This window comes from Arvicanthis niloticus, chromosome 1, assembly GCF_011762505.2.
Source record: "Arvicanthis niloticus isolate mArvNil1 chromosome 1, mArvNil1.pat.X, whole genome shotgun sequence".
Lineage (NCBI taxonomy): Eukaryota > Metazoa > Chordata > Mammalia > Rodentia > Muridae > Arvicanthis > Arvicanthis niloticus.
The window spans coordinates 130,932,294-130,959,754 of NC_047658.1; the positions used below are offsets into that span (position 1 = coordinate 130,932,294).

General features: G+C 40.6%; 1 protein-coding gene across 2 annotated transcripts in view; it reads right to left on the bottom strand.

Annotated features, from left to right (window-relative positions):
* The window catches only part of Mamdc2 (MAM domain containing 2), a 158,149-nt gene that overhangs the window by 12,107 nt on the left and 118,581 nt on the right, over window positions 1–27,461 (bottom strand). For both annotated transcript variants that reach the window (XM_076918529.1, XM_034521089.2), the window contains 2 exons: window positions 14,520–14,613; window positions 11,412–11,564 (listed from right to left, as the gene is read on the bottom strand). In XM_076918529.1, coding sequence (XP_076774644.1) covers window positions 11,412–11,564; window positions 14,520–14,613 — 247 coding nt within the window. The remainder of the gene's footprint in view (window positions 1–11,411; window positions 11,565–14,519; window positions 14,614–27,461) is intronic.

The following is a 27,461-nucleotide window of genomic DNA, read 5'->3' on the forward strand; positions in this document are numbered from 1 at the left end:
GTGGAATCATTAAAGCTTTGAAAAAAAAAAAAAAAACAACTGTTAAAAAGTGTCACTCTAACAATCCTCTATGTCTTTTATTTTGTTTATTTTGTTTTTGTTTTTGTTTTTCAAGACAGGGTTTCTCTGTGTAGCCCTGGCTGTCCTGGAATTCACTCTGTAAACCAGGCTGGCCTCGAACTCAGAAATCCGCCTGCCTCTGCTTCCCAAGTGCTGGGATTAAAGGCGTGCGCCACCACTGCCTGGCAACAAGCCTCTATGTCTTGTTATTAGGTTAGTTATTTGATAATTTTATCTATGCGTGATGCAGTCTGGTTAGTCTCTTCCAACCCTCTCTTGTTATGCTCTTCTACTCACTAATACCTCCCTCCACCCCTGACTCCCTGCCTGTCCCTTTTCCAGATTCATGACTTTTGAGTTTGCTGTGTCATCCACTTAGTTTAGCCGTGATGAAAAGCTGTCATAAACAAGGAATTAGTTTTCAATGGGTACACATTTCTGGAGCAGGATAGGGATGGTGGCTGCCCAGTGAGATGATGTGCTTAACGCCACCAAACCAAATGCATACAATGTATTTTCCATTGTTTTGAGTTTTAGAGAAAAGTTAATTATAAAGTCACAGGCCATAGCCTAAGAAGGGGGGAGAGGGAGAGTACAGGCAGCTCCTGTGTAGCAGGAGGTGCCCAGGCAACAGGCACCATAAGGCTGCTAGAATAGGGGCTTCTTAAAGGACTTTTGGCAGAAGTGAGGGCGAGGTATGGGGGCAGAGCCGGTCTAGTCAGCCCCACCTGATGCTCAGAGTTTTAACAGTTTTTATCAATTAACTCTTTAGGTTAGAATCTGGAGTAATAGGTTTCATTGTGCATTTTCAAACATTTTACCACATATTTAAAAAGTTTTTCACAGAAGTCTTCTTTGGGAAAGTGGGATCTGACGCTATCAGACACTGTCATGGGAAGCTTAGCTGTGGAAAGACTGTAGCACACTGGAGCCGCTAGGTTACATACCTGGGTATCGGGTACACAAATCTTAAAAGACAAGGACTTGAATTAAGCTGTTCTTCAATCAAGTATATACATACACACACATGCGCTCTCTCTCTCTCTCTCTCTCTCTCTCTCTCTCTCTCTCTCTCTCTCACACACACACACCATGTACATTCTCTTGCCTGATCAGAAGTTTGAGGCCACCTGGTTACCCAATACAAAAGAAACAACAAAACTAAACCCAAACAACACTTCAAATACATAGTTTTCTTTTTCTCTTAACAGCAACATTTCAATGAATAATTCTTTGATGTGTGTTCTTAGAAATAAAGAAGACTCCTACTTTGACTTATTAGTACATTGGAAAGTAATTTAATTTCCAGAACAAACATCCAAGAGCATCTGGAACGTGATGGTGTCTTTCTTTGGAATTCTAGACAGTGAATGGAGATGCTTTCGTGGGAGGAGAAAGGATCTGGTAGAAAGGCCTGTGACAGTCCCGTTAGGAGACTAAGTGGACCAGGAGCTGAGGCTATGGGGCTTGTGGGGAAGGAATTTCTCATAAACTGGGTAGTTATCTGTTGATTTATTTATTCATCATCATTTGGCCACAAAAATCCCTACTTAAAAAACGTTCTAAAGCAAATACTTATAAAGAATTCTGACAGCCTGGCATCACATACATGGCAATAAAACCCCAGGAAGCTTCTTATGACCTGCTGTCACTGTCTTGTGAATAAGAGACCCGGTGGCATGAGGAAACTTGCTGCTTCTGTAGGAGAGCGCTAGCTACTCACGCAGATGATGCAGGAACCAGAGGAATGAATCCTGCAAAGGCCATGCTGCCTCGATGCCAGCCATTCTCCATCTGTCACAGAACGCTTTCTTTCTTTTAACAGCAGTGAAGTGGTAGGGCCAGGGTTTTTTGGAGGGTGCCTTTGTTGTTATTTTAGTACAGTGATTGATTGATGTGTATTCCCCAAGCTTTCATCATCCAGGTTTTATCTTCATGATATTTTTGTCCATCAGATGCTACTTACATTTCATATTTTCCTTTTAATAGTTTACTCATAATACTTCTTAGTTTTGTTACTCATATGTATTATTCAAGCAATAAACTTCATGTTAGCATGAAAACAGAAAACAAGCTGTAAGGCTATAAAAGAACACTTTTGGCACTCTGGTTATGGGTTTTCATATGCATGGGTATTACTGTCAAACCTAAAAATAGCTATACTCTTATCACTTGATGTTCTGGGGGGTGGATAGAATATGACTAAGGGGGCTTAATGACTCAACCAAATCTTTTGCTTTCTATTAAGAAAATTTATTATTGGTTGTAGGCAATGGCTTTCTATTTTATAGAGGCACAGATGGCATTAAACACTGAGTCCAGAAAAGTATTACAGAACCAGACATCAGAGTCAATAAAAGATTCATGAATTGTAAAAATAACAACACCACACATTTCAGTGGCTTTATATATTACCATTTAATCATCAGAGCAACCCTAGGGACTAATAGGGCATTAGCCATTATTGCTGGTTTATATAAGGAAACTCAGACTCAGAAGGCCATGTAATCATGCCCCAGGCTCTTCAGCCAGCAAGGAGCAGAGACAGTTCACTGCTGGGTGTTTTGTCTTTCTAGGAGACTATACCATGCTAACCTCAGACTGTGGAAAGGACTTTCTGCATTGTCCTTTAGTAAGCCAGAAACTGTATCTCCCTTGGATCTGTTATATATGATGACGTATTGATTCTGACAGGCACAGAACTACCCGGCATATTTATAGAGGGTCTTTTTTTGAGCTTCTCATTTTATTTAATGGATTTATATGGACTTACCATTTAATACAGTTATCTACAAAATGGCTTAGATGCCTCTTTCCTTTCTTCCTTCTCACCATCTATGCTCCTCCCAGTATAGACTGACAGTCTTTAAGGATGGGACGTGAAAAGGTAGGATGCAGTGTATAGATACAGACATGTCCTTCAAAAGTCCCAGAATGCATTATGTTAATTTAAAAAGTGCCCTGTGACTTTCAACACTAAACAAATACATGGCAGGCATCAAGGGGACACACACTGTGCTATTGCTCCCAATTCTCGACGGAGCAGTTTCCCATGTGTAACAGGAAGTCCCACCTTTTTAAGGTCTCTATGGTTAACTTATTATCTTCATTTGAAAAGGAGCCATAGAAAAGTTTGTTAGGACTAAATGCAATAAGTCTCCCATGCAGGCAAGAGCTTTCTTTTTCTCAATACAACTCATTATTATTATTGCTTGCAGTGTGTACCTAATAACAAAGAGCTTATGGTTGCTACCTAAGGAAAACAGCATATAGTTATTAAAACTTCACTAAGTGGATTTCCACAATATTTACTATGTTGCTTCAGCTGATCTATAATAGGCGGTCTACCTCCAGCATCCTAAAAAGAAAAAAAATAAATCTACGAACTCTTGTTAATTTGTTGAATAAATGAAAAATTTCAAAATACATTATTTCAGGATATGTCCCCCATTAAAGAAACTTTTCAGTGCTATTCATCTAAGCAACATTATATTAACTATTCAAGTCACTTTAAATCAGTGGTTCTCAACCTTCCTTTAACACAATTCTTCATGATGTGGTGACCCTCAACCACAAAAGTTAGTTTCATTGCTATTTCATAACTGTATTTTTGCTGCTGTTTTGAATCATAATGTAAATATTTGATGTGTAGGCTATCTGACATGCAACCCCTAGGAAAGGGTCATTCAGTCCCCAAAGACGTCACAGGTTGAGAACAGCTGCTTTAATATGATATGGTTGTCCACATGTCTTCTGTGACAACAGAATAAGAAGAAGACATTTGAGAACCTTTATACTCAGAGTTCACAATGATTCTTGCTTGTCTCAACATTAGTCTCCTCAATCTTTCCCTAGGCCCACCTTTTCCTCACAAAATCCTGTTTTGCAGGAAACTTTCTAAGTCAGGCACCTTCCACCCTGGATATCTAATTAAGGAGATACGTAATCATTTCCTTCGTCTTCCACCATCTCATAGGTGATTCTGACAACCACAGGCTGCTTTCATTAAGAATTCTGGCAGGTCAGTTCATCCAGAGTCCTTCCTACCCCTGACATTACTTCCTGTTCCTTTCCCATGCCCTGATCTCATGCAGCTCTGTGTTTCTCCATTCTTCCTTGGCCACGTTGTATCCCTCCCTTCCAATGAAAAATCACTCTGTGCTGTTTCCTATGCTGGCCATGATGTTCGTGAGTAAAGCCTGCCTTACTATGCTTTAACAAGAACAATGAGGATAGTTTTCTTTACATCTGAATACTCTGAAACAGGTGCCTCCCTGTTGGATCAGGGTTGATCAAGACAATGTGAAAATCAAAGAGGAGAGCAACCTCTATCAAAACAATGAAGGACGGCAAAGTGAGGACTGTGCACAACGAAGCAAGGGGCTCGGAGATTTTACAGCAGGAAGGGGAACTTTCAGGTGAAGGATCCCATCTGTGGATCTGTAGGCTCAAAGTGTAAATGCAAACAGTGGTTGCTATGCCAACCTGACCTTCTTATCAGGAGCTTTTTGGCTCCTAACTACCTGAAGATGTTAGGAGCCTGCAACTTTCCTGTCTGTTTCTCAACTTGCCTGAGGCTTTTAAGTCATTAACCCTTCAAGAGCCTTGGCATTTTTTTTTCTATTTGTCTGTCCTAAATTTCCTCTAGGCATATTAGCAGTATCAATCACTGCTGCTTCAGTTCTTACCCTCTGACAGAAGAACACCATTACAGAAGTGCTCTGTGAGTTTTCATTGATGATAATTCAAGAATTCAGTCAAATTTATCATAGATTTTAAGGTGTGTGTGTGTGTGTGTGTGTGTGTGTGTGTGTGTAGACAAGCCCCACTTGTGGGAAATGGGTAGCCCATACTTGGAGTTCTCACATAAGAGATTATAGTTTAATGGTTTGAGTATATAATAACAAGTTTAAAGGCTTAGGGTATAGTTTAATATTGCCACTCTTGCTTGCTATGTGCAGGGCTCTGGGTTCAATCTTTGGCATTATAAAACACATGCATATGTTTATATGAGTGTATAAATATGTGGATATATTCAAGAAAATAGGTAAGATGGAGAGTTTCACCAACGAACTATTAAAAAGCAAGCAGGTGGTGGGAAGGGTTTCAGAGAAGCAGAACAAGGACCTCTACAAAAGCAACTAAAGCAACACTGGCAGGAACAATGGTCAAAGCTAACTTCAATCAGCATTCTGGCAATTAACCAGCATCTCTAGCAGGTCAAGAGTGCTTGTTCTGGGGAAATGCGTGGTTCTTGCTAAGCAGTGATCTTTGTTCTCTGCCTTCTTTCCTACCAAGGCACAGGTGGGGAACAGGATGGGAGCAGACACTGAGTCAGAACAGGTGGGCTACCTCCCAAACACTCCATCTCTGGGAAATCGGCATTATCTGATCCATTTGGCAGCTAAATCAAAAAGCTCCATTCACAGGGCTTGTCTTTATTTAACCTGAGATGATTTATTGATTCTGACAGACACACAGCAGCTTGACGTATTTATAGTGTGGCTTTCCTGAGCTTTTCTTTTTCATTTATTGGACATGTATTGACTGACCATCTAATGCAGCTGTCTATAACCCAGGTTTGTATGCCCCCTTCCCCCTGCCTTTCTTTTTGCCTCTCTTGTTTGAGTTCTGCCAACTATAAACTGAAGGCTTTAAGTAAGGCCAGTGAAAAGATAGAACTGATTCAGAGGCATCTTGGTAGATGCCTTATCTTGCATCCAAGGCAGGTACTGATGGCCTTTGGTTTTCAGTATAAAGGTATCTTCAGTCACTCTTAGCTTAAGCCCCTGCTGGCTTTCTCTGCACCCATGAGAATGAGGTGGGAATGGGAAGCCACTGTGAAATGGGCACATATCTAAGCCAGTGAGGGTGGGAGTATATGAAAAAGGATTTCCACTTTTACTCTCTATTTGATAGCCAGGAGGCATAATTCAACATGATTATTCAATGTCTCCATTAACTCAAGCAATCAGTTAGACATAGCAGTGGCCAAGTCAAGGATGCTTCTTTGTTGTATGGACAGAAACTTTCCTTGTTGTGTGGCTTTGTCCTTCCATTCCTGCTATGGGGACTCATGGCTTCGAGTACACTACCTCCATATAAGGTCACACTTGAGGGTCTGCTTTCATGGGATTCAAAGTTGACAGTATCCTATAGCCAGTATTGTAACTTAGAGTCCCCAAAAGCTGTTTCAGTGCTTAAAGGGCTGCATGTCTTACACCCGGTGTCTCTTCATCCTGACATGTGTCCATCCGTACTCCTTACCATTTACGATCTATTCTGGCTTATCCTTCAAGACGCTGCCAGGGACCTGCTGCTCTGCATCGTCCTATCATCTCTACAGCTTGGCCTCTATTACTTCACTTGTAGCTCTGAGTTATTTGGACTTTTTAAATGGGTATTGAGCACTCAGGAGATATGGAATGGGATTGCATGATATTAATATTAACTTCAAATTCTAAGACATTTGAGTCTTATATACATGTAATTTCTGATGCTGGTAGCTTGAATAATTAGTTATTAGTGGGGCTGGTAAAATGGTTGAGGGGGTAAAGGTGCTTGCCCCAAGCTTGATGACTTGAGTTTGATCTCAGGAATCCACATGGTAGACAGAGAGCAGACTCCAGAAAGTCGTCCTCCGACCTCCACACTCACCCTGTGGCACACAGTCACACCAACACTCTCTCTTCAATTGAATAAATGTACAGAGAAACCCAGTCAGCCTGTTTATGCTTTCATTTCTGAAAGGGTCACATTTGTCTCTCTTCCATCTCAGAGCTGATCTAGCAGCCTTATTTAGCCCACACTATTAAAGACTGAAAGACAAGAAAGCTACTTTTCCATGTGGTTAGGAGAATGGGGTGCACTCCTGGAGTTACACTCATAGTATCAGAATATAGACACTAGACATAGTTTGTTTCTGCTGATTATAGATTATTTCTGTTGGGCACATGCATCATGAGCCATGTGTCAGTGATGCCAAGGAGGCAGTGTACAAAGAATATGATCACTGGAACCAAATACAGTGGGAACTGAAATACAGTCTCACTTTACCGGGTACTACTATGTAGCTCTGGAGGCCATTTAACTCCTCTAATCTTTTATTTCCCTGTCTGAAAATTGGGACCTTTAACTTACATTACAGACTGTTGGAAGGGTATAATGATTTCAGGCACAGAACCCTGACCAGAGTAAATGCTCATCAAACAGTCCCTAGCTTTACACTGAGAGGGTCATTAAGGTAATTGATAGCCCTGACCCAATGCTATATATCTATATCTATAGGTAACTTGGGCATAGGATACTAGAATTTGTTTTCTTGTTTGCATTGCTATGCACAGGATTAAAAAGATAGATCCCAAAATATTTCACTAGTTAAAAATGTGAAAGGCATCTTGAGAATCTTTTGGAATTTAATATTGAAGCAGGTGAAATAATTTACTCCTTAAAAATCAACGTTCTCTACACTGTGCACCAGAGAACTTCATTTCATGTGTCTAGTATTCATTCAGAGTAAATATGGAGCTCAGTAAGAGACATTTGTATTCATTGTCTTGCTGTGAAGTTTCACCCTAGCCAGCTGAAACAGTCTTGTAAGTTTTCCAAGAGCCAAAGGAAACACAACCACACCATCTTCAAACAAAGTCATGCCAAGTTAATTAACATATGTCCCCCATAGCCGGTAATGATGTCAGTAACGGACTAGAGTTATGAGTTATTTAATACATATTGCACATGTTTTTGATAGATCTTCATAGAGTTTTGAATGTGTGCGGAGGAGGTAGAGCATATTTTATGAGTCAGACAAGCCTAGAGTATAGTGCAAAGCCATAAGGACCAGCAGGCCCGGGCTATCACCCATTTAACATGAAAGAATTTTTTCTTCTCTTTTGATATTCATTCCATGATACTGACTCCCGGGAGAAAGTCTGCTGTGGGTTAAGCTGCATCTCTCCAAAACACACGTGAAGCCTCATTCCTCAGAGTGTGGCTGTATTTAGAGACTGGACTTTTCACGATGAAACTGAATTAGAAGAGGATTGTTAGGGTGGATCTCAATTTGGTACAAGTGCCATAAGAAAAGAGACACCAGGGATGTACTGGCACAGAGGGAGGGCCATGTGTGAGTGTGCACACTGCAGAAGATAGCCATTTGCAAGCCAGAGAGGCCAGAGGAAAGCAACCGTGTTATCATGATATCTTGATCTTGGACCACTCCTTGTAGTTAGGTAAGTGAGTAGGTAGTTGTAGTTATTCTGATTTTCTAGAAGTCAAAGCTGAAACAGAGAATTTAGGTAGCTTCCCTAAGGCCATACTCACTGGGTGAATTTGTTGGGTTATCCCAACTTCAAAGCCCATGCTTGAGTCCCCTCTACCCATGGCCTCATTGCTTCCCTTTGCTCTTTCTCAGGACAGGCACCTTAACTACTTACTCTCTGATTCTGCCCTGTCTTCCATGTCCAAGGTGTTTCATGATCTGTGTTATCCAGAATACTCTCCCCCATCCCTCCACTGTAGTCATCTTATGCTAATGTTTGACGGCATCTTTTTATACCTCTAAATGAAACCTTCTTTATGTCTGCATAAAAGGAATAAAAACTATCAACTTTCTCCCAGGAAACCATTTTTGGAACAGATGAGCTAAACTGACCTGCTCTTCTCTACTGCATCCCTGATAGTAAAAATTATATCACCTCCCAATCCCATTTTTTTTCCCTAGGGAGGGTTTTGGTGGTTGTTTTTGTTTTGCGGCAGGACTTGTTATACAGCCCAGAGTGGCCTGGATTTCATTGTGTGACCCAGGCTCCTGCCTCAGCCTCCTGAGTGCTGGGATTATAAGTGTGTACCACCATGCCAGTTATTGGAGGTCTTGGTAACTAATGACTATTCTTACATGTTCTAGGAAAGGTTTTTGTTTATTCATTTATTCACTCTCTCACTCACTCACTCACTTGTTCATTCACTCATTCATGTGTTTGTTCACTCACCTCACAATGATATTTGCATGTCTACCATGTATAAGTCACAATATTAAGTGCTGTGGGAATTGAACAGTCTTAGAGTACTCTGTCCTCATGACATTGCTATTCAGAGCCAATAAGGCTCATTGTTGCTGGGCATTGTACCACAGGCCTTTAATTCCAGCACCTGGGAGGCAGACACAAACAGATGGATCTCTGTGAATTTAAGGCCAGCCTTGTCTACATATCATGTTTCAGGCCAGCCAGGACTCCACTGTAAAACCCTTTCTCACAAAAGGCTCAGATGGGAGATTTTCATCATGTTGTCTCTTTCCACAGGCATCAGTGTTGAAAGTCCATGAGGCTACCTCTGTTTACCATGATAGTAACTTTCTGAGACTGAAGCCAATCCAGAAAACCCAGGGGAGAAAGAGTGAAGAGTCTCATGATTATATCCTTTATCCCTTGCAGCAAGATATGCCTGAATGGACCTTTTCTAGTATCAAAACTCAGAAGGAGCCCCCTGTCCACTTAAACTGGTTTGAGTTCTGTTTCTGTTGTATGCTACCCAAGTGTTTCCATGTATGACATATAGTTATCAGGGTAACTTTCTGATACATTTTCAGATGGAGCCTCAGGGGATCTTGTATTTTTACAATTACTAGTCAATCCCTAAAGTAGACATCTGGTTTACCTTTGGCCAATGTTGAATCTCTTCAATAGCATCATGTCCTGAGGAAATAATTTCCTGCATTTGCCAAAGCAGCATGGGAAAGGGCAGTTGTAGGACTGGGTGGCACATTTTAGGTGAGAGAACATTAGTTTCTGATGCCAGTGTACAATCTGGGAAGGTAGATGAAATCAAATGCTCATCAAAGAAAGTAGAAACTTTCAGAAAAACCTGGGTGGTTGTACAGAGGTGTGTACCTTAACAGGGGAGCAGCAAATACAAAGGGCTGGTTCTGAAGGGTTTAGGTAGAGTGGACACTGCCAGAAATGCTGTGCTGCAGATGTTCCAATTGGCCAGCATTTGACATCTGTCATAATGAGGGGACAGTCAATAGCCAAGTGAGAATTTAAAATAGCACCAAATATTTTAAAGTTATTTTCTTTTAATTCTTTCTCTACTTGCCCTGACTAGAAGATGACCAACAGGGAAGACCGGTGAGGTGTTGAAATAAAGATATAAGATTAGACAGTCTTCCCCTTTATCCTCCTGAAACAAGGAGTCAAGGCCTAGTGGAGGCCATGAGAAGCATTTTGATGGAATGACAAATGGAGGTTTTGATTTGGACTAGACTCTTTAACATGCCTGAATTATGACTGTTCTAATAACTCAACAGAACTGGGAGTTAAGGGATTTACCCAGGAATGAGAAGAAATGTCTTCAGGGTATATGGTGAAGGATATAAAGTAAAATAAAACTATCTGTGGTTATTTACAATGTTTGGATAATTCAGTAGAATGGTTATATACGCTGTATGTTGCTCCATGGCACTTGGTCATAGGTTTATCTTGAAGTTGGCCATAAGGTACAGCACTGTTTAACCCACCATATCCTATTGACTTCTCTATATGGACCCTGAATCTTAGTATCAGTGATCTCTGTGAGTTTAGTTCAGGGACAAATTTCTTTCCTTGAACTAAAGGTTGTGCTTCAATCCAACTGTTAGACCAAACAGGGGCATACTTTATCATGGAATGTTTTCACTTGCTGATATATAGTGGTAGTATCAGGAAGACCAACATTGAGTTTGTCTTATTGTAGCATGCACATTCTGTGTTGAACACATACTTGGCCAGGCAGGGTGGCATATATCGAAATTCTTGAGCTCTCAGGAGTCTGAGGCAGGAAGATCCTGACATCAAGGCCAGCCTGAACAAGACCTTGTGTGTGTGTGTGTGTGTGTGTGTGTGTGTGTGTGTGTGAGAGAGAGAGAGAGAGAGAGAGAGAGAGAGAGAGAGAGAGAGAGATCTGCTCTCCTTGCTTCATCCCAAGAACAGTGACTCATGATTCACACATGAATTTTTTGGTCTTTGTTTCATCTATAGAAAGCACGGAGTTGAACTTATCTGCATGCCCCCCATCTGCCTGTACATTTACATCCTGAGCCTCAGTTAGCTTCCATTTTGATTTTCTTCTTTGCCGCCACCCTTGTTCCTCTTTTAGTTTTTAAAACTGAGTTCTAGATTACCTTTGTAATATGCATTAAGCAATGTTATAAAAGATGATTTTCCTATGAACCTATTAAAAAATCTTATGTGTGTAGAATATCATGTACGTTGTTCTAGACACAAGACATGAATCTGCACATTCAAAGCCTGGCAAATGCCCACTAGCATGCTAAGTTATGTTCTCAGGAAACAGCACCATGTGGCATAACTCACCTACCCCAGTAGTGTGATCTCCCTTGGGTCCTGTGTAGGAGGTGGGTGTTTCTCCCCTCCCTCTGTGCCAGCTGCTCCGGTTCCTCTTCTCCTGTGTAAACGCACATTCATCTTGATCAAAAGTGCACTCTCCAGGTGGAGGTGGAAGTCTCTCTGCAAGGAAACAGCAGGCGTTGCAATTACTGAGACAGTCGATGAATATGTATTTTCTGGAGGCTCCTAGCGGCCCACTTTGCATGTCTGAGAGGTGTCTGGCCATATGTCAAGCCTATGGAGAGGTAGACCCCCACAGGTGCCCTACCTAGCTTTACCTCCAGCAAATCTATACTTCATCATGGGTCCTATCGTGGTGGCACAGAATCAAAAATCTAGATCTGAAATATCGGGTCACTTTGCCCAAGACACTCACTCCTCTAACTCGGGAATTTGTTTAAGTGGAATTACAGAGCTCTGAAAACTCTAGATACACTGCCTCTATGAAAATAAAAACAAATAAATAATAAAAAATATAATAAATAAATAAATAATAATAAAAAAATGAAAAAGTTGTATAATGCAAGAGCTTTCTTTAAAAACCCCAGGGCGAATGAAGGGTATTCTCAGATCGGCTCCGTCTCTCCTCTGGAGAGCAGAGCAGATGCATGAAACCAACTTACTGCTGTTGGCAGAGCTGTGCAGCTCAAATGATGTCATTTTTCTGTGCCTCAGGGTTCATATTTGTATGTGGGCATATTAGTGACATCCACTTCATAGGATTGCGAGGATTAAATGAGATGATGTGTGTGAAGAATTTAGGACATGTAATAATACAATTAGTAGTAGTAAAAATACTGAGAACTGTTATTTTGCTAATAAAAGTCTCATTTTCCATTTCCAGACATGACTGTGTTTTATATTGAGGATTAAACCAGGGCCCTGCACACCTTAGGCAAGCAGTACACCCCCAGCCAAGACTTGTCTTTGAATGTTTTTTTTTTTTTTCTTTTTACTAATGTTAGTAGTTATTACCACTAGATTAATGTTCTCAACTCAGTGGTGATTTTCTCCTCTGTCTCAACTTTACTATGACTCCCTACATTCATATTCTTGGTAAAATTTTGATGATTGTCTATTTTGTGTTTCTCTTGTATTCAATTTTGTATACAGTGCCAATTACTGAGGCCTCATTTCCTGTTCTTTGCCTTGAGTGCATATATTCTTATTGTTACTGTCCTTCCAGAGGCTCAGAAAACAAGGTGTCTTCCTTAATTTGTTTTCAGTTCTGTGGGAGAGTAAATACAGAGCCCGTGTAAGTTATGTAAGCCACTGAGCTTGGCCTCCCATCCAAATAATTGTTTTCATCTATTCTCCAGTATCAGACAGGTACTGCACTTTGGCTGCCTGTAAACGAAAGGCCTACAGAGGATCTCTGAGGTATGCCCCACTCACTCACTCACTCGTTGTCCACCATGTCTAGCATGCTCCTATCTCACCATCAGCACTTAGTCTGAAGTAAGGTAAAAAGAAAGGGGAAATTATGAAGACATGGCCTGGAGGAGCTCGTTCTGGAGTTTGATTAAAATCTCAAGCCCGCCAAGAGTGGAAGCTTTTGACAAGTCTAGAACTATTTTTAAAATAGTAGCTTAAATAGCAGTGAGCCTTGCTAATGGTTTGTATATGACTTTAACATTTGACCTACTCCATTACCAGATGCAAATATGTTATATTCTGAAAACCTCACAAACAAGCTTATCTGCAGACTAAGGAATCCCTCAGCCCCGTGACCTATGGTTTTGTCTTTTTTAACAGCCTTTAAGTTTACCAGTGCGCATCAGAAACCCCCCTATGATCTCTTTTACCAAAAATGAAAAAAGTCTTAGAAAAGCTTTGAACAATGTAACTCCAAAAGCCACCCAAAATATCTGTCTATGACCACTGCGACTCTCTCGTGAGGCTCCACAGCCATGTCTGGGGTGTTTACTCTTCATTTTCTAAGCATCCTGTATTGACACCAGAACCTAGATCTATGTTAACACCTTTTCTTAATAAGTTCCAACTCTGATCCTGACTCATTCAGAAAACCTTTTCTGAGGTATAGGGCTCTGAGTTGAGGTCTTTGAAAGGACTGCTCCACCATCATCCCAAAGCTCCAGGATCACTGTGGGAGCACAGGTACAGAGTGTGGAAGAGCCAGAGGCTGTAGATGACTGCAAGAGAACATCTGGACACAGCAGGGCAGCTGCACATATGAACTCACAGTAGCTGTGGCAGCATGCACAAAATCTGTGCAAGGCTAAGCCAGACTGAATCCTAGCATGGAGTGGGGGCGGTGGGCACACAATCCTACCTACCCCTCACAATTGACAGCTAATATAGCTAATTGAAAAGGAAGGATTGGAATATCTAAGAGGTCCTCATAAATTGACCATGTTTCAGTGGAAAGACACACATCCAAGAATATTTTGGGTGGCACAAATTGGTCTTGAATGGTTTCGGGAAAACCCCCACAAGGTTGAGTGACGAGGGAATGGGAGTAATTCAGGGAAGAGCTAGGGAGGTAAATATGGTCAAAACAACATTGTATAGAAGCCTCAAGGAGCTAAAAAAAAAATAAAACAAAAATTATCCCTAGGCTGGTGTAAGCAGCAGCACAAGGCTGTGTCCCCTGCTGCTGCTGCAGGGTTTGTTTTACTGTCCCTTAATACATTTAGACTATATCATCTTTGTCACAAAATTTAACATGTCACAAGCATTTGTGAAATAAAAATGCCATCACTATTACTTGAAAATGTTCATTCTCTAAGAGTAGAACGATGATTATGTTAGTCAAAATAAAGGGCATTTGTTTTTAAAGTACTATTTGGGGGCAGCTCATGAGCATGTCCCCAGCATTCAGGGAGGTATCGCTAACTTTCCTTACAATGAGGGAAAGTCACACATGTGAAGCCATACAGAACACTGGAGTCTCTATTTCCAAAATGTAGACTCTACTACAGAAGTCTGTGGAGAGGCATGCCTGTCAAGAAAAGTAAAGGATGGAATAGCATAGGACGAATGCAGGAGGTTCCCAGAGGAACTGGAAGTGTCTGTCATAGGGAAGAGAGACTCACAATTGGAATGATCTCTTACCTGAAGACCGGCAGTTTCCTAAACGTATGGTGATGTCATCCAGGGCTACCAGTCCACAATCCCAAAAGCTTTTGCATAGGCTCATAAAAACCACCTGTAATTCATAAAAAAATAAGTTATGAATTCTGGTAGCTGAAAACGGAAACCCCTTCAACCTGGGATTTACTCAGAAAAACAGAGCTGCACAAGCCGTTAGAAGCACCCTCTCCCTCTCCTGGCCCATGTGAGGGACAGGGTACAGTGGTACGGAGAGTGCTTTCTGTTGGGATGTGACCCTGGAGCTGCCTTCTTTTAAGCAGAGTGGACTTTATAATAATAAACCATGTGTATGAATATAAAAACTAGAAGCAGTCCTCAAAGATTGGTAGCTAGTCTGAGGTAAACAAGCAATTAGCTGGGTGACATGGGAAAAGCCTGCTAGGTTCCGAGTATCTTCTCTTGATGACTCCAAAGTGGCTGTTGTTTTCCAAGCAGCTTTCAAATGTCTCTAGTACAAAGTACAAACATTATTGGTTGTTTTTAACCAATGTCTAGTGATGTGCTTTATTTACATTATGAAAAAAGCTCCATTGGCCACCCATCCAGAGACTCCTGTTCTATTTCCAAGACAAAGACCCACCCGTGTCCCCAGTTGGTGTCATGAATGAAAGCATTGTCATGGTTATTTCATCAGTCCCCGTAGTTTTATTGTTGTATGCGAAGGAAAAACAAATCCATATCATACGTTATTAAATTTTGTGGGTGGGGGTAGAGGGGGGGTTGATTTCTTAAATTAGGCCAATATAAAGGCTGTGTTTCAGATTCATGATGCCCAAAGACTGACATATTGAAATATTTGTGTCACATTTTCGCTGTAATTGACAGATCGACTTCGAGTATGTTCCGTAATGTTTAATTAGTGTGGGCTAGTATGCCCCATGTCCCATCTCGTCACTATAAATCTTCACTCACGTGAAGAAGACAAAGGATGACATAACAGAAGTTAAAATTCTACTTACTATTAATCAGAAAACTTGACTTTCTAGGTTCTGCTATTCTAAATGCTGTGGCTTAATTTTATTTATGTGTGCTACTAGTAGGGTCCTTTTGCTCACAGTGATCAGATTTATTAGAATACAGAATTTATTTTAAGAGAGGAATCTCAGATCATGAGGCTGTTTATCATAGTTTTTATAGTTATCATCGTTTTTCCTATAGAAAACTATGCAAACTATAAAATGCCCTAAGCCAATATCACCAGAGGAAGCCCGATGAGTGAATGTTTCCTGGCTTGGTGTTGATATCCTCTTATAAACGGGATAGCCAAGAGATTTAAATGTTTATCTCTGTGGAGCTTCACAGGACAAAAAAATAGGGTAGCTTTTATGGTTCTTTCTTAAAGCTTCTGTTAATCTTTCATCTTTAGAGATTGAAGAGGGTCTATAAATAATCTGTAAAATATTTTGCTTCCTAGGTTCATGCCTTGGAACTTATTCTGCATCTGGAAAGCAGAGATCTCTGTCTTCAGTCCCGAGCAGCATCACATTCTACTAGCATTTTTGTTGGTATATGAGGAGGGATGCCTTGATATGTCTCATGATTTATCAAATTAATTGTGCTATGCAGAGGAAAAAACCTGGCCTTGCTTTCCTTTTGTCAGCTTTAATGTCCGTTTTCCACAAGTGTGCTGGAGGGGTCCTTTTGCACAATGAATATGAAGTGGCAAAAGGACCCACCCTCTAAATCTTTCCCTGTAGAGAACTCAAACATTTTGCATGGCAATGCATTCTTAAGTTGAGAAATATTAGCGTGCTTTTATATGTTTACTATAGCACTATTTTATAATGACATCAAACCAAAGAAGCATGTGGGCACGCAACAGAAGAGATTGCCTAAATTTTCAAAGGGAAAGAAATAAACGAGAATACAACAGCTTGAGAAATAGGCGACCATTAAATCTGAGTGTTGTGAACATTACTTAGCACTAAGATACAGATATATAATGCTAAGTTTAAAAAGCCAATTAAAAAAGAAAACAATCCCCAGTTCATCTAAAATAACAGAAAACGCCTAGAAAATTTACCAGCTACATAATTATTGTGTTAGGCTCATAAAATTATGGCTAGTTCAGAGTTTCCTCCTATGTTTTATAATTTGTCATTAGTTATGGTTGAAAACAAAAGGAATCAGAATGGCCATATCTAAGTGTAGAATGATTTACTTTGTAGAATGATGTACTTAGATTCTAACCCCCACTATCCTCTCTCCTCAGTCTGTCTGGCTCTCTTCCTCTTTCCAAGCAGGGCCTCCTTTTATTTTCATGGCTCACAGATGTGTCCTTTTATCTAAAATTTGTATTTATGGGGAAATGTGTGGTGATGTAGGTGGGAAAGGTTTGTGATGTAGCTCAATGGCAGAGGGCTTGCCTAGCATGTGCAGGAGTCTGGGTTCAAGTCCCAGCACGAGATAGAGACAAGAGTAGACTAATGAGTTAATATTTACACTAGTGTCATTGATTATGGCAACTCATAGGCTCAAAGTCTATTCAAATTAAAGTCATTCAATCTCATCAGCGACATGTCAAAGTAGCCAGTGCTGTAGCTACACACAGGCCAAGTGCCTCCTAACTGAGTTGACCCAACAGATACACATCTCCTCACTGCAAAAAGTAACACTGAATGGACTTCTTGGCTCTCTTTTTGCCACACCAAATAACATATGTGGCTTTTTTTTTGTTGTTTGTTTGTTTTTTTGCCATGTCAAGTATGTTGAGAAAAATGCTAAAGGAATTTTGCACAACACCAGGCTATCTTTACTTCAAAGTTTTCCACAAATACTAGTCAGTCCACATGTCCTTCTGTCTGACCAAAGACTCCCCCAATCCATCATCTACTCACTAGATTCAACCTAAGTCCTCAAACCCCAGATTTGATTGGCACTTTACTATAGGTGCTCTAGAATATAAAAGAACTGTAATAAGATCATCGTGTTCAGCCTAGCAGTTGGCACTCTCCACCTAAGCATTGGTAACACCAGACACCATGGTTCCTGAAGGTTATTTGGCATGGAGAAGTGATTTTCAGGTAGTTGATGACAGAAGGAGTTGCTGACTTACCCTGTGTTGACTTTGTCTGATAAAAGAAAAGATAACCTGCTGCCTCTCCAAGAACTCTCTCCATGGGTACCAGTGCACCCATGTTTCTTATGGTGCTATTTACAATAACCAAATTTATAGATTCAGCCTAGGTGTCCAAATCATGATGGATAAAGAATATATACACAATGGAGTTTTATTTAGCTATACAGAAGAATATAATTGTGACATTTTCTGGAAAATCCATAGAACTGGAGACCATCTTGTTAAGTGAAATAGGCCAGACTCAGAAAGACAAGCACCATACATTTCCTCAGATATACAAATTTTAGATAAAAAGACACATCTGTGAGCCATGAAAATAAAAGGAGGCCCTGCTTGGAAAGAGGAAGAGAGCCAGACAGACTGAGGAGAGAGGATAGTGGGGGTTAGAATCAAAGTACATTTTATATATGAATAAAATATATCAACCCATTATTTTGTACAATGAAGATTCACTAAAACCCCTTTCCATATGGGTTGAGATGAGACTATGCCAAAGGATCGGTCATAATCTAAGTTCATGTTAATCTCTTATATAGAGAGACCTAAAGCCCCAATGTTTATATCAGTTTCGGTACTATTTCAAAGACAGCACATCATCTCTAGAAAGCGGGAAATAAACCTTGGTCCACTGTATATTAAACTGTACTGAAGAAGGAGAAAGATGAGGCAGAACAGAGTTCCTTAGGTGTGAAGTTGGATGGTATCTCTTAGACAGATGTTCTGGTTGTACAGGATAGCTCGGAGGTTAGGACTAGTTAAATGAGTATGTTGCAGTGCCTGAAAGTTTCAGCTCTTGGGTACTAATAATGCTTGAGAATTTTTGTTTTGATGGAAAATATTTATCATTGAAGAGACCTCTCTAGACTAGCTTTGAAAATGAATGCAAAGTAAACGGAGATCCACCTAAATATTCTTTTAAACAATATAGTTAAGTAACAATTGATAACACTATTTAAATTAGTCTTCATTTGCTAATAAAAAAAAAAACTCACATATGTTCTTTTATTCACAAAAGGGTGTTTCAATTTCAGTGCGACTGATATTTCAAAGCCAGATGACTGCATGCTGTAGCATGGTCCACAGCATCCTTGGCCTCTACCTGCAGCTCATGGATAAGGCTAACTGGGATCTAACAGTAGCAAATCTGTTTTCACCGTTCCTTTTTTGTCTCATCTTCCAAATAAATTAGCCAATGAAATCAGTTTTCCTCAAAGAGAAGAATAAAGGAAAATAACTAAGAACACTACCAGCCATGTACCTACCTGAGCATCAATCTATGTTTTTACATGAATGCCCAGTGACCTGTGGACATCAGCAGCACCAGGTCAAGAGAGCTGGTTACTGCAAGCATTTAAGACCATCCTGGCATGCCACTGGCCGGGCTAGAATCGGACTTCTCAGAAACCCCATATAAGCTTTTGTGCCTATGACCCCAGCAAGATGGCATTCTCATTGTCAATGAAAATCTGTCCTTACCACACCATCTGTCAAGTTTTGTTTTATTAGGTGGCAGAGGGATCACATCTTTACAGATATGTGCCCACTAGATGCTAGAATTGCCCCCAAATCCAGACAATCAAAAATGCATCCAGACATTGGTACCAGCACACCTTTAATCCCAGCACTTGGGAGGCAAAGCCAAGTGAATTTCTGAGTTCAGGGCCAGCCTGGTCTACAGAGTGAGTTCTAGGACAGCCAAGGCTACACTGAGAAGTCCTGTCTTGAAAAACAGAATCAAACCAAACCAAACCAGACTAAATCAGACACTGGTGTCAAACATTCCTTGAGAAACAAAACCTCCTGGCTGAGAACCACTGGAAAATAGAATAAACTATGTGGATTATAAAAACCATTAAATAGAGTTCTATAATGTGCAGCCTCTGTTTGCAGCTCTGGTGCCTTATATTTTGATTCATATTGATTTCAAGCTATTTGTTTTCTTTGCATATCCCCAATCCCTGAAAACAAAAGATAAAGAAACAAGGCAAGGCAAGTGATGAATATTCAAACCAACAATCATACCCTAGATTTTCAGGTCTGCTTATTTCTAGATTCCTTTTTGTTACATGTATATGTATATATGATATGCATGCATGCATGCCTGTGTATGTATGTACATGTGTGTGCATGAACGCTGGAAGTTATTGTTGGATGACAGGGTCTCTTGCTGAACCTGGAGCTTGATGATCCTTATTATTCTTATTATACAGTTTGCCCCAGGGATTCCCCAGTCTCTGCCTCTGCTGTGCTGGGATTACAGGTGGCAACCACACTTTCCTGGCATTATCGGGGCTCCTGGAAGCAAGCTATTTATACACTTTTAGGGCTTTGCTGTTCCAAGTACTTGTGCCCCAAAACTGTAACAGTCTGAGGGCAATAGAGTCGCCTCCGTGTTTTCATGCCTTTTTTTTTTTTTTTTTTTTTTAAAGCTTTACTTTCTAGGAAGAAGATACTAATGGCAAGCAGAGGAACCCAGGAGGAAATTGTGCAAACAAGTCATGTGGTTGACGATGAAGAGGAGGGTGAAGAAAGGGTTAGTGCAGAAACACAATCATGGTCATGTTAGGCAAAGGGCCAGGATAGTCTTAATAAGATTTTGGTCAGGGCACTGGGATGAGGTTAGGAGGTGGGGATGGGTGGATAGAGAAATAGTTTTTATCATGAATTCATTTTGTCAAACCACATCAGATTGTTTTAAAACAAAACGTACCAGTTTTCACTTTAGGGATGTTAAGTGTTTATACTTAACACAATGAATAGAATTTATGAGGGGAAGGAGGTCAGGCTTTGTAAGAGCTGTGGACTATAATCAAACAAGGCCTTTGCTGAACCATCAACAGGTATTGTCTGTAGGAAAGAGCTAGCCTGTCCCAGCTGCATGGCTTCTCGGTGCTGTCTAAAGGTGTTTCCATGACATGTTTGGTAGACTCTACGGCCCGAGGTGTTGAGTGGTGGGGCAAACCAACACTGACTTTAACAATCCCAAACTCAACTTATCTCCATAATTAGGATGTAAAGGACAGCTTCCGTAAATGAGCTTCAGATCAAAACATTCCAGTCCTCTGCCAGGAAAATCATGTAAGTCATGTCTATCATGTGAGCTCAGTTCTTGTTATCACTAATGGACCTTAACCTCAGATCTCAGGTTAAACTGAACGTTCCCGCTGATGAAGCTAAGATCCCTTGAAATCATTTGTGCAGGGTGTGGTGACTATGGAGCTGGTGGAATCACTCACAAAGTCACTGTGATCTACTTGGAGAAACTCTACAGTCCTTCATTAAGATGCTGTGGACACCAGAGTTGGAGGGAACGTCTACTGTCATTGCTCTCATTTAAATGATTGTCAGTAAGTGGGCGCTTGAATCTTAAAACAAGAAAAGTACAAAGCAAAAAACACAAATTTCTTAAGCTATCTGGAGGGAATGATGTAATTTTCACTGATGTTGTAGGACAAACTGCATGAAGCTGTACCTGAAAAAGTGTGTGAGATTTAAGCATTCTTAGACCTGGCTATGTTTTAGGAAGCTGTGTATAAATCCTAACAGCATGCCTCTTGCAGATTCTATATTTGGTTTTCATGTCCCACAAACCACAGACAGACCATGTGTTTTTAAACATGTCTTTTGCTGACCAATGCTTTCTTTTTAAAAGACCCTAAAAGACCCATCTGTTTGTTTTTTTTTTCTCTTTGAAAATACTCATATGACTTAATTCAACTTTTAGCTTTGACAAGCAACAAGGATTGATCTGCTTCCAGATTTTCCCAGCGCTCTTTGCTCACACAAGTTCATTTCTGAGGTAGAGGGCATGTTGGGATAAAACACAGGCTGCAGCCAATTTTTTCCATTGCTCTTTGGGTGGTAAACATTCAAACCTCACAATTCATTGGTTTCAAAAAATCTCCATCATTTTTTAGATCTTCCTGCCACTGGAAAGGGGGGCTAGAGGGCGGGCCTATGAAACCCAGAATCTATCCGTTTTAGAGGAAGACAACAGCAGTCTCTGATACACGTTCATGAACCAGACCCTTGTCAGGTCCGTGACAGAGAAAAGTATACTTTCCTGCTCATTCTTTCCTTCCTTCCTTTAAGTATTGAAAAATCCCTCTCTTCAGGGCTCAAGGAACATCCTACCCCACCTCATTCCATCCCACATCCCACAGAAAAGGAGGCAGAAAAAGTGTAAGAGCCAAAGGGGATGGAGGACACCAAGAAAATGAGGCCTCTAAATCAACATGAGCAACGCTCCTATGAACTCACAGGGACTGAGGCAGTGCACACAGGGCCTGCACAGGTCTGCACCAGGTTCTTTGCATATGTATTATGGCATATGGTTTAGCATTTCTTTATGGGACTCCTGAGAGTGAGTGGGTCTCTGATTTGGATGCCTTCTTTAGGCCTCTTTTTCTTCTGTTTTGTTCAATTCCAATGTATTGTATTATATTATATTATATTGTTAATTGTTATCTCTTAGAAGCCTGTTTGTTTTCTAGTGAGATACAGAAAAGGGATCCAGATGGAAGGGGAGGTGGAGAAGAACTGGGGGCAGTAAAAGGAGGAGAAACCATAATCAAGATATATCGTGTGAGAAAAACAATCTATTTTTAATAAAAGGAAATAAAATAAAATAAAATAAATAAAATCACTGTTCTGCAAGATTTGATCCCAGTTAAAGAGCTCTGAGCCTGACTTAATACCAGATGTTTCTGCCTTACATCTAAGCGTTTTCAGAGTTGGGGCTCCTAAAGTAGACTGTTTGACCATCCCAACTGCTTTGGACTAAAGGACTTTGGCAGGACCCCAGAAGCAAACTTCCTTGCCTCCTCTGAAGGAGAGTTAGAGGGATGTAGGCAGACTAGGACAGGAAAACAGGCTTCCTAAGATAGCCTCTTATTGTTCCATTATTGAAACATTACAAGAGGAAAGATGGGAAGGCATGGGAGGTGGGTATTTAAACAGGATGAACAGTGGAAAGGGAGGACCCTGAGGCCCTATAATGTACCAGAGCCAGCTCTAGGCTTCTCTCATCTAGAATGTTTACAGAGGTTACTTTCTCCTTCTCTACAGCTTGTTCTTCTGTCTTTCTATTGGCTCAATTCTTTGTTCCTTCTAGAGAGTGAATGCAGTGACCCTCTAGACAACTGGGGCCACCTCCATTACACTCGTGTCTCCAAGTCCTTCCAAAAACAGTCCACAGAGAATAGAATTTATCTTCTCTAAGGGAAATGATAAAAGCTAGAATTCCATTTCCTCCCAAATCCCATCATAAAATATAGAAATATAGAAAGACTACCTAGTCTTTGCTGCCTTTCTGCTTTAGATGGCCACAAAGAATTTCTCTGGCCAACCTTGTTTGATAGCAGGTTATATACACCCACACTGCAGAATGCGTCCTGACTACACTTGGGAGGAAAATCTACTCCAGTGGAGGGGCCTGCAAGTGTCTGGTCAAGCTTCCTTCTCATTCTGCACCCTATCTATTGTCAGTACAGTACATTCTTTTTACCCATACAGCAGGCCATGCAGCATGGAAAGCACACTTCTGGGTCCCTGAGTCTTCATTTCTTAAGGTCTCCGTGTCAACTTGGATTGGAGTCTACGCTTGTTTTGCCATTCTCTTGCTGACCTGACTTTGTAACAGGAGGCTGTCATGACCTTTGGGGAGGGGAAGTACAGGAACCAAGTTCCATACTTGCCCAGTCGCTGAGTGCTGGAGTTCAATGATGGCTGACATAGAACTGGCTAACAGACACCCAGCTTTACTGCCCTCTGGCTTCACAGCAGCTTTTATTCACCTATGATGCTCTTCTCTCCTTTACTTGGTGCCATTACTTTCCCACTCCATCTTCTCCATTATGACTTTAGGAAGGAATTTCCAAATCCCTGCTCCACCTATAACCTCGTCTTCATCTCCCCTTCACACTTCCTTTATGCTCACAGCAAAGCCTGAACCAATGTTATATCCTTACCAGGGACACAAATGGCTAATTTTATACAATATGGGACATTCTAATGAAAGATGAACATGAGGTCTCTGAAAGTAAATACTAGACAAAGAATAGATAGCATCACTGTTGGCACTTCAGAATCTAATTTTATTCCCTAATAATGAGGATGTTATATATAACGATATCATAGCTATTTTGTCACTGAAGGAAGATAGATGTGAATGCTTTCCGGCTTTGTGTGCATGTACATGTGTGTATGTGTACATACACGTGTGTGTGTGTGTGTGTGTATGTGTGTGTGTGTGCATGCATGCACCTAGAGGCCAGAGGTCAAGATGGTATCTTTCTCTATTGTTCTTCATGCTATTCTTTGAGACATGGTCTCTTACAAGGTCTCTCACTGAACCTAGAGCTAGCTCACCAGTTGGCTAGATTGACCAGTCAGTGGGCTCTGTGGTTCTGCCTGTTTCCACAGCCTCCAGTGCTGGTATCCCAGAGATGTGCTACCATGCCCAGCTTTTATGTGGATGTTGGGGAAATCTGATCAGGTCCTCATGTTTTCATGACAAGCACTTTACTAAGTGAGCCATGTCCTCAGCCCTGGCTTTCCTGCTTCTTGTGTGTACTCATGTGCCTAGGTGATCATTTGGACTTTTTATAGACTTTCAGGTTGACTATGAATTTGTGTGAGAAACAATGCTACTTTAGAATTTACAATAAAAGTAAAAATATACTGCTTCTGTGGACAATGAAGAGCAGAAAAGGAAGACTTTACAGTCTTGCCTTGACTCTCAAGAGTTTGCTGTTTCAAAGGATGAGCTTATGGCCAGGAGGAGGCTTAAGACATCTCCTGTATGTACCCAAACAGTAATGCTCACTTTGCTTAACTCATATCTGAGACACAGAGGCAAGTTTTAGCCAGATGAGCAGTGAATTGCAGGCAAATACATTCCTTGACATGATAGAGAGCCTTGGGTTATAGCCCACACATTAGCCCCTCTGCATCTAAGCCACAACTTATTCAGTCACCTCTAAGATCAGGTCATCAGGTACTTTTCATTTCTCAGTTTTACCAAGACTATGGGAACAAACATCTGTAGATAAATCAGTCTTTGTACATGACCACAATTTACATTCATTCTCTTTCTCCCTCTCTTCCTTCCCTCTCCCTTTTCCTCTCTCCATCTCTCACTTGCTCCCTACCTCTTTCCCTCCTCTTCTCATGCTCTCTCCTTCCATCCCCCCACCTCCTCCTTCCTTTCTTGAGGATACTCAAATCTAACCCAAGGCTTGCTTCACTAATGCTAGGTGCAAGCTGGCCAACAAGGCTAAAATTTTTATCCCTTTTAAAATTTTATTTCTTAGGACAGGATCTTACCACGTTGCCCAATCCAACCTCAAACATGGGTATCTGACATTATAAGCATGTACCACTGTGCCTGGCTTCATAATTATTTCTTTGTGATAAATTCTTAGAAATATAATCATTATGCCAAAGCTATATGTGTTTGGATTTTTTTTTTACTTCTTATAAATATAATTAAATGGTAATTGAAAGATTGTACTGATTTGCCCTCAGAAAAGAGTGCATGAGCAGCTAGCAGCTTGGCTCAGTGGTGGACATGCTTACAGCCTGACAATGCAGGCTTGATGACCTGGGTTCTATTCCCAGAACCCACGTAATGGGTTCATAGAGGGAGAGAACAGACTCCTCAAGGTTGTCTCTACATATCCTCCATGGTACATGTGTGCAAGCCTACATCATACATCCCCTCAATAATAACAATAATAAAGTAAATAAAAGTTTTAAAAAAGAACATATGAGGGTAATTTCCTTGTATCTGCCCTGTACTGGCTAGTTTCATGTCAATGTGATACAAGCTACAGTCACCTGAGAAAAGAGAACCTTGGTAGAGGTCCATACGATCAGGCTGCAGGCAAACCTGTAGAACATTTTCTTAATTAGTGATTGATGGGGGAGAGCCCAGCCCACTGTGGGTGGGGCCACCCCTTGGCTGGTGCTCCTGGGTTCTATAAGAAAGCAGGAAGAACAAGCTGTGAGGAGCAAGGCTGTAAGCAGCATCCTTGCATGGCCTCTGCATCAGCTCCTGCCTCCAGGTTTCTGCCCTGTGTGAGTTCCTGTCCTGACCTCCTTTGATGATGAACTGTGATAATGTAAGCTGAATAAATCCTTTCCTTCCCAACTTGTTTTTGGGTGTTTCATAACAGCAATAGAAACCCTAGCAAAGACACCCACATTTCCAGGATCGTGTTTATACACCTATGTAAATATATACACACATAACTAATTATATATGTGTGTGTATACACAAAATTTATAAATGTATATCCTATAATGAATATATTTATTAATTAAAATAAGTAAAGTTTCTTTGTACATATGTTGATATATTTGGGAATCTAAAGTAAAAGATTTTCTTTTAATATATAAATACATAAGAACATACACATTTCTTCTTCTTTTTTATTTTTTGAGGTGCTGAAGATCAAACCTCAAGGTTCTATGCCTGTCAGGAAAGCATCCTACCACCGAGTTACATCTTGGCCCTAAAGCAAAGGTTTGTCTTTTATAATTCATAAGTCAAACACTACAAACAGAATAAAGTATAAACAGAGCTATTAAGACAAATATCACACTCTAGGGTGTGTGCACATTAGTGTTTTGCTTCCATGCATATGTACCATGTGTATTCCTAATACAGTATATGATGTATATATGATGATGTATATGTATGTGTATGTGTATATGTATATTCTTTCCTTCTACTCCTCCCTGTTCCCTCAACCCACAGATCTATTCCTCCTTTGTTTCCCTTCAGAGAAGAGCAGCCCTCAGCCCAGTAGGAAGAAAGAGAACCATAACTAGGCAAAAGAGTCAGAGACAGCCCCATCCCCATTGTTAGGAGTCTCACAAGAATACCAAGCTAACAGCCATACCTATGTGCAGACCTAGCTCAGACCCATGCAGGTTCTGTGACTGCTGCTGCAGTCTCTGTGAGCCTCTATGAGCCCTGCTTAGTTGATTCCGCGGGTTGTGTTCTCCTGATGTTCTCTGTATTCTTATATTCATGTATTCAGCTGATATTATTATTTTAAAATGCCTTCAATGACAAATAAGGTTAGATGTATTGTATATTTTCAATAGTATTTCTTTTTCATTTTGCTGTAGATGTCTTATCTATTTTTATATTGGGTAGCTTACTTTTATTTACCAATTTATTAGAATAATTTATATTAAATGTATTAGTAGTACACATGGTGCATACACATGCAAGCAAAACACTCATATACACAAAAATAAACATTAAAAAATAATCCAGAGCCCTAGTCCTACTGTGACTGGATGTCCCAGGGCGGGTGGTACCCTAGGGGACTTTCTCTTCTCTGGGGACAGGGGGGAGGGTAATGCTGGTAGGGATTTGTAAGGGTGAGACTGGGAGGAGATGGGAGCAGGAGCTGATCATGATGTAAAGTGAATAAATAAGTTAATAAAAAAATTCCGATCCCCAGATAGTTTACAATCACATATTTTGGCATTATTTAAGGGCACAATTAAGATAAAGAATTTAAAGGTGGAAATCAGAATCACAAACTTGAATTTCAACTTTTTTCCCCCCAAAGGAGATGGTTGTAAGAGGAAACAAGTAGGAGAAAGCATCTACAGAAAGATACACTTGCACAAGAATAAAACATAATTCCTGCTACCAAGATGCCTAGAAGTATAACAAGCAGAGACCAAGAGGTCATCAAAGTGAGTGTGCTCCTTTCAGAGAAAAGGGGCCGGGCAGCAGCGGTCTGATTTACACAGCTGATGCCAGAGACAAGATTCAAAGCCAGGTCTTTACATTCCTGAAT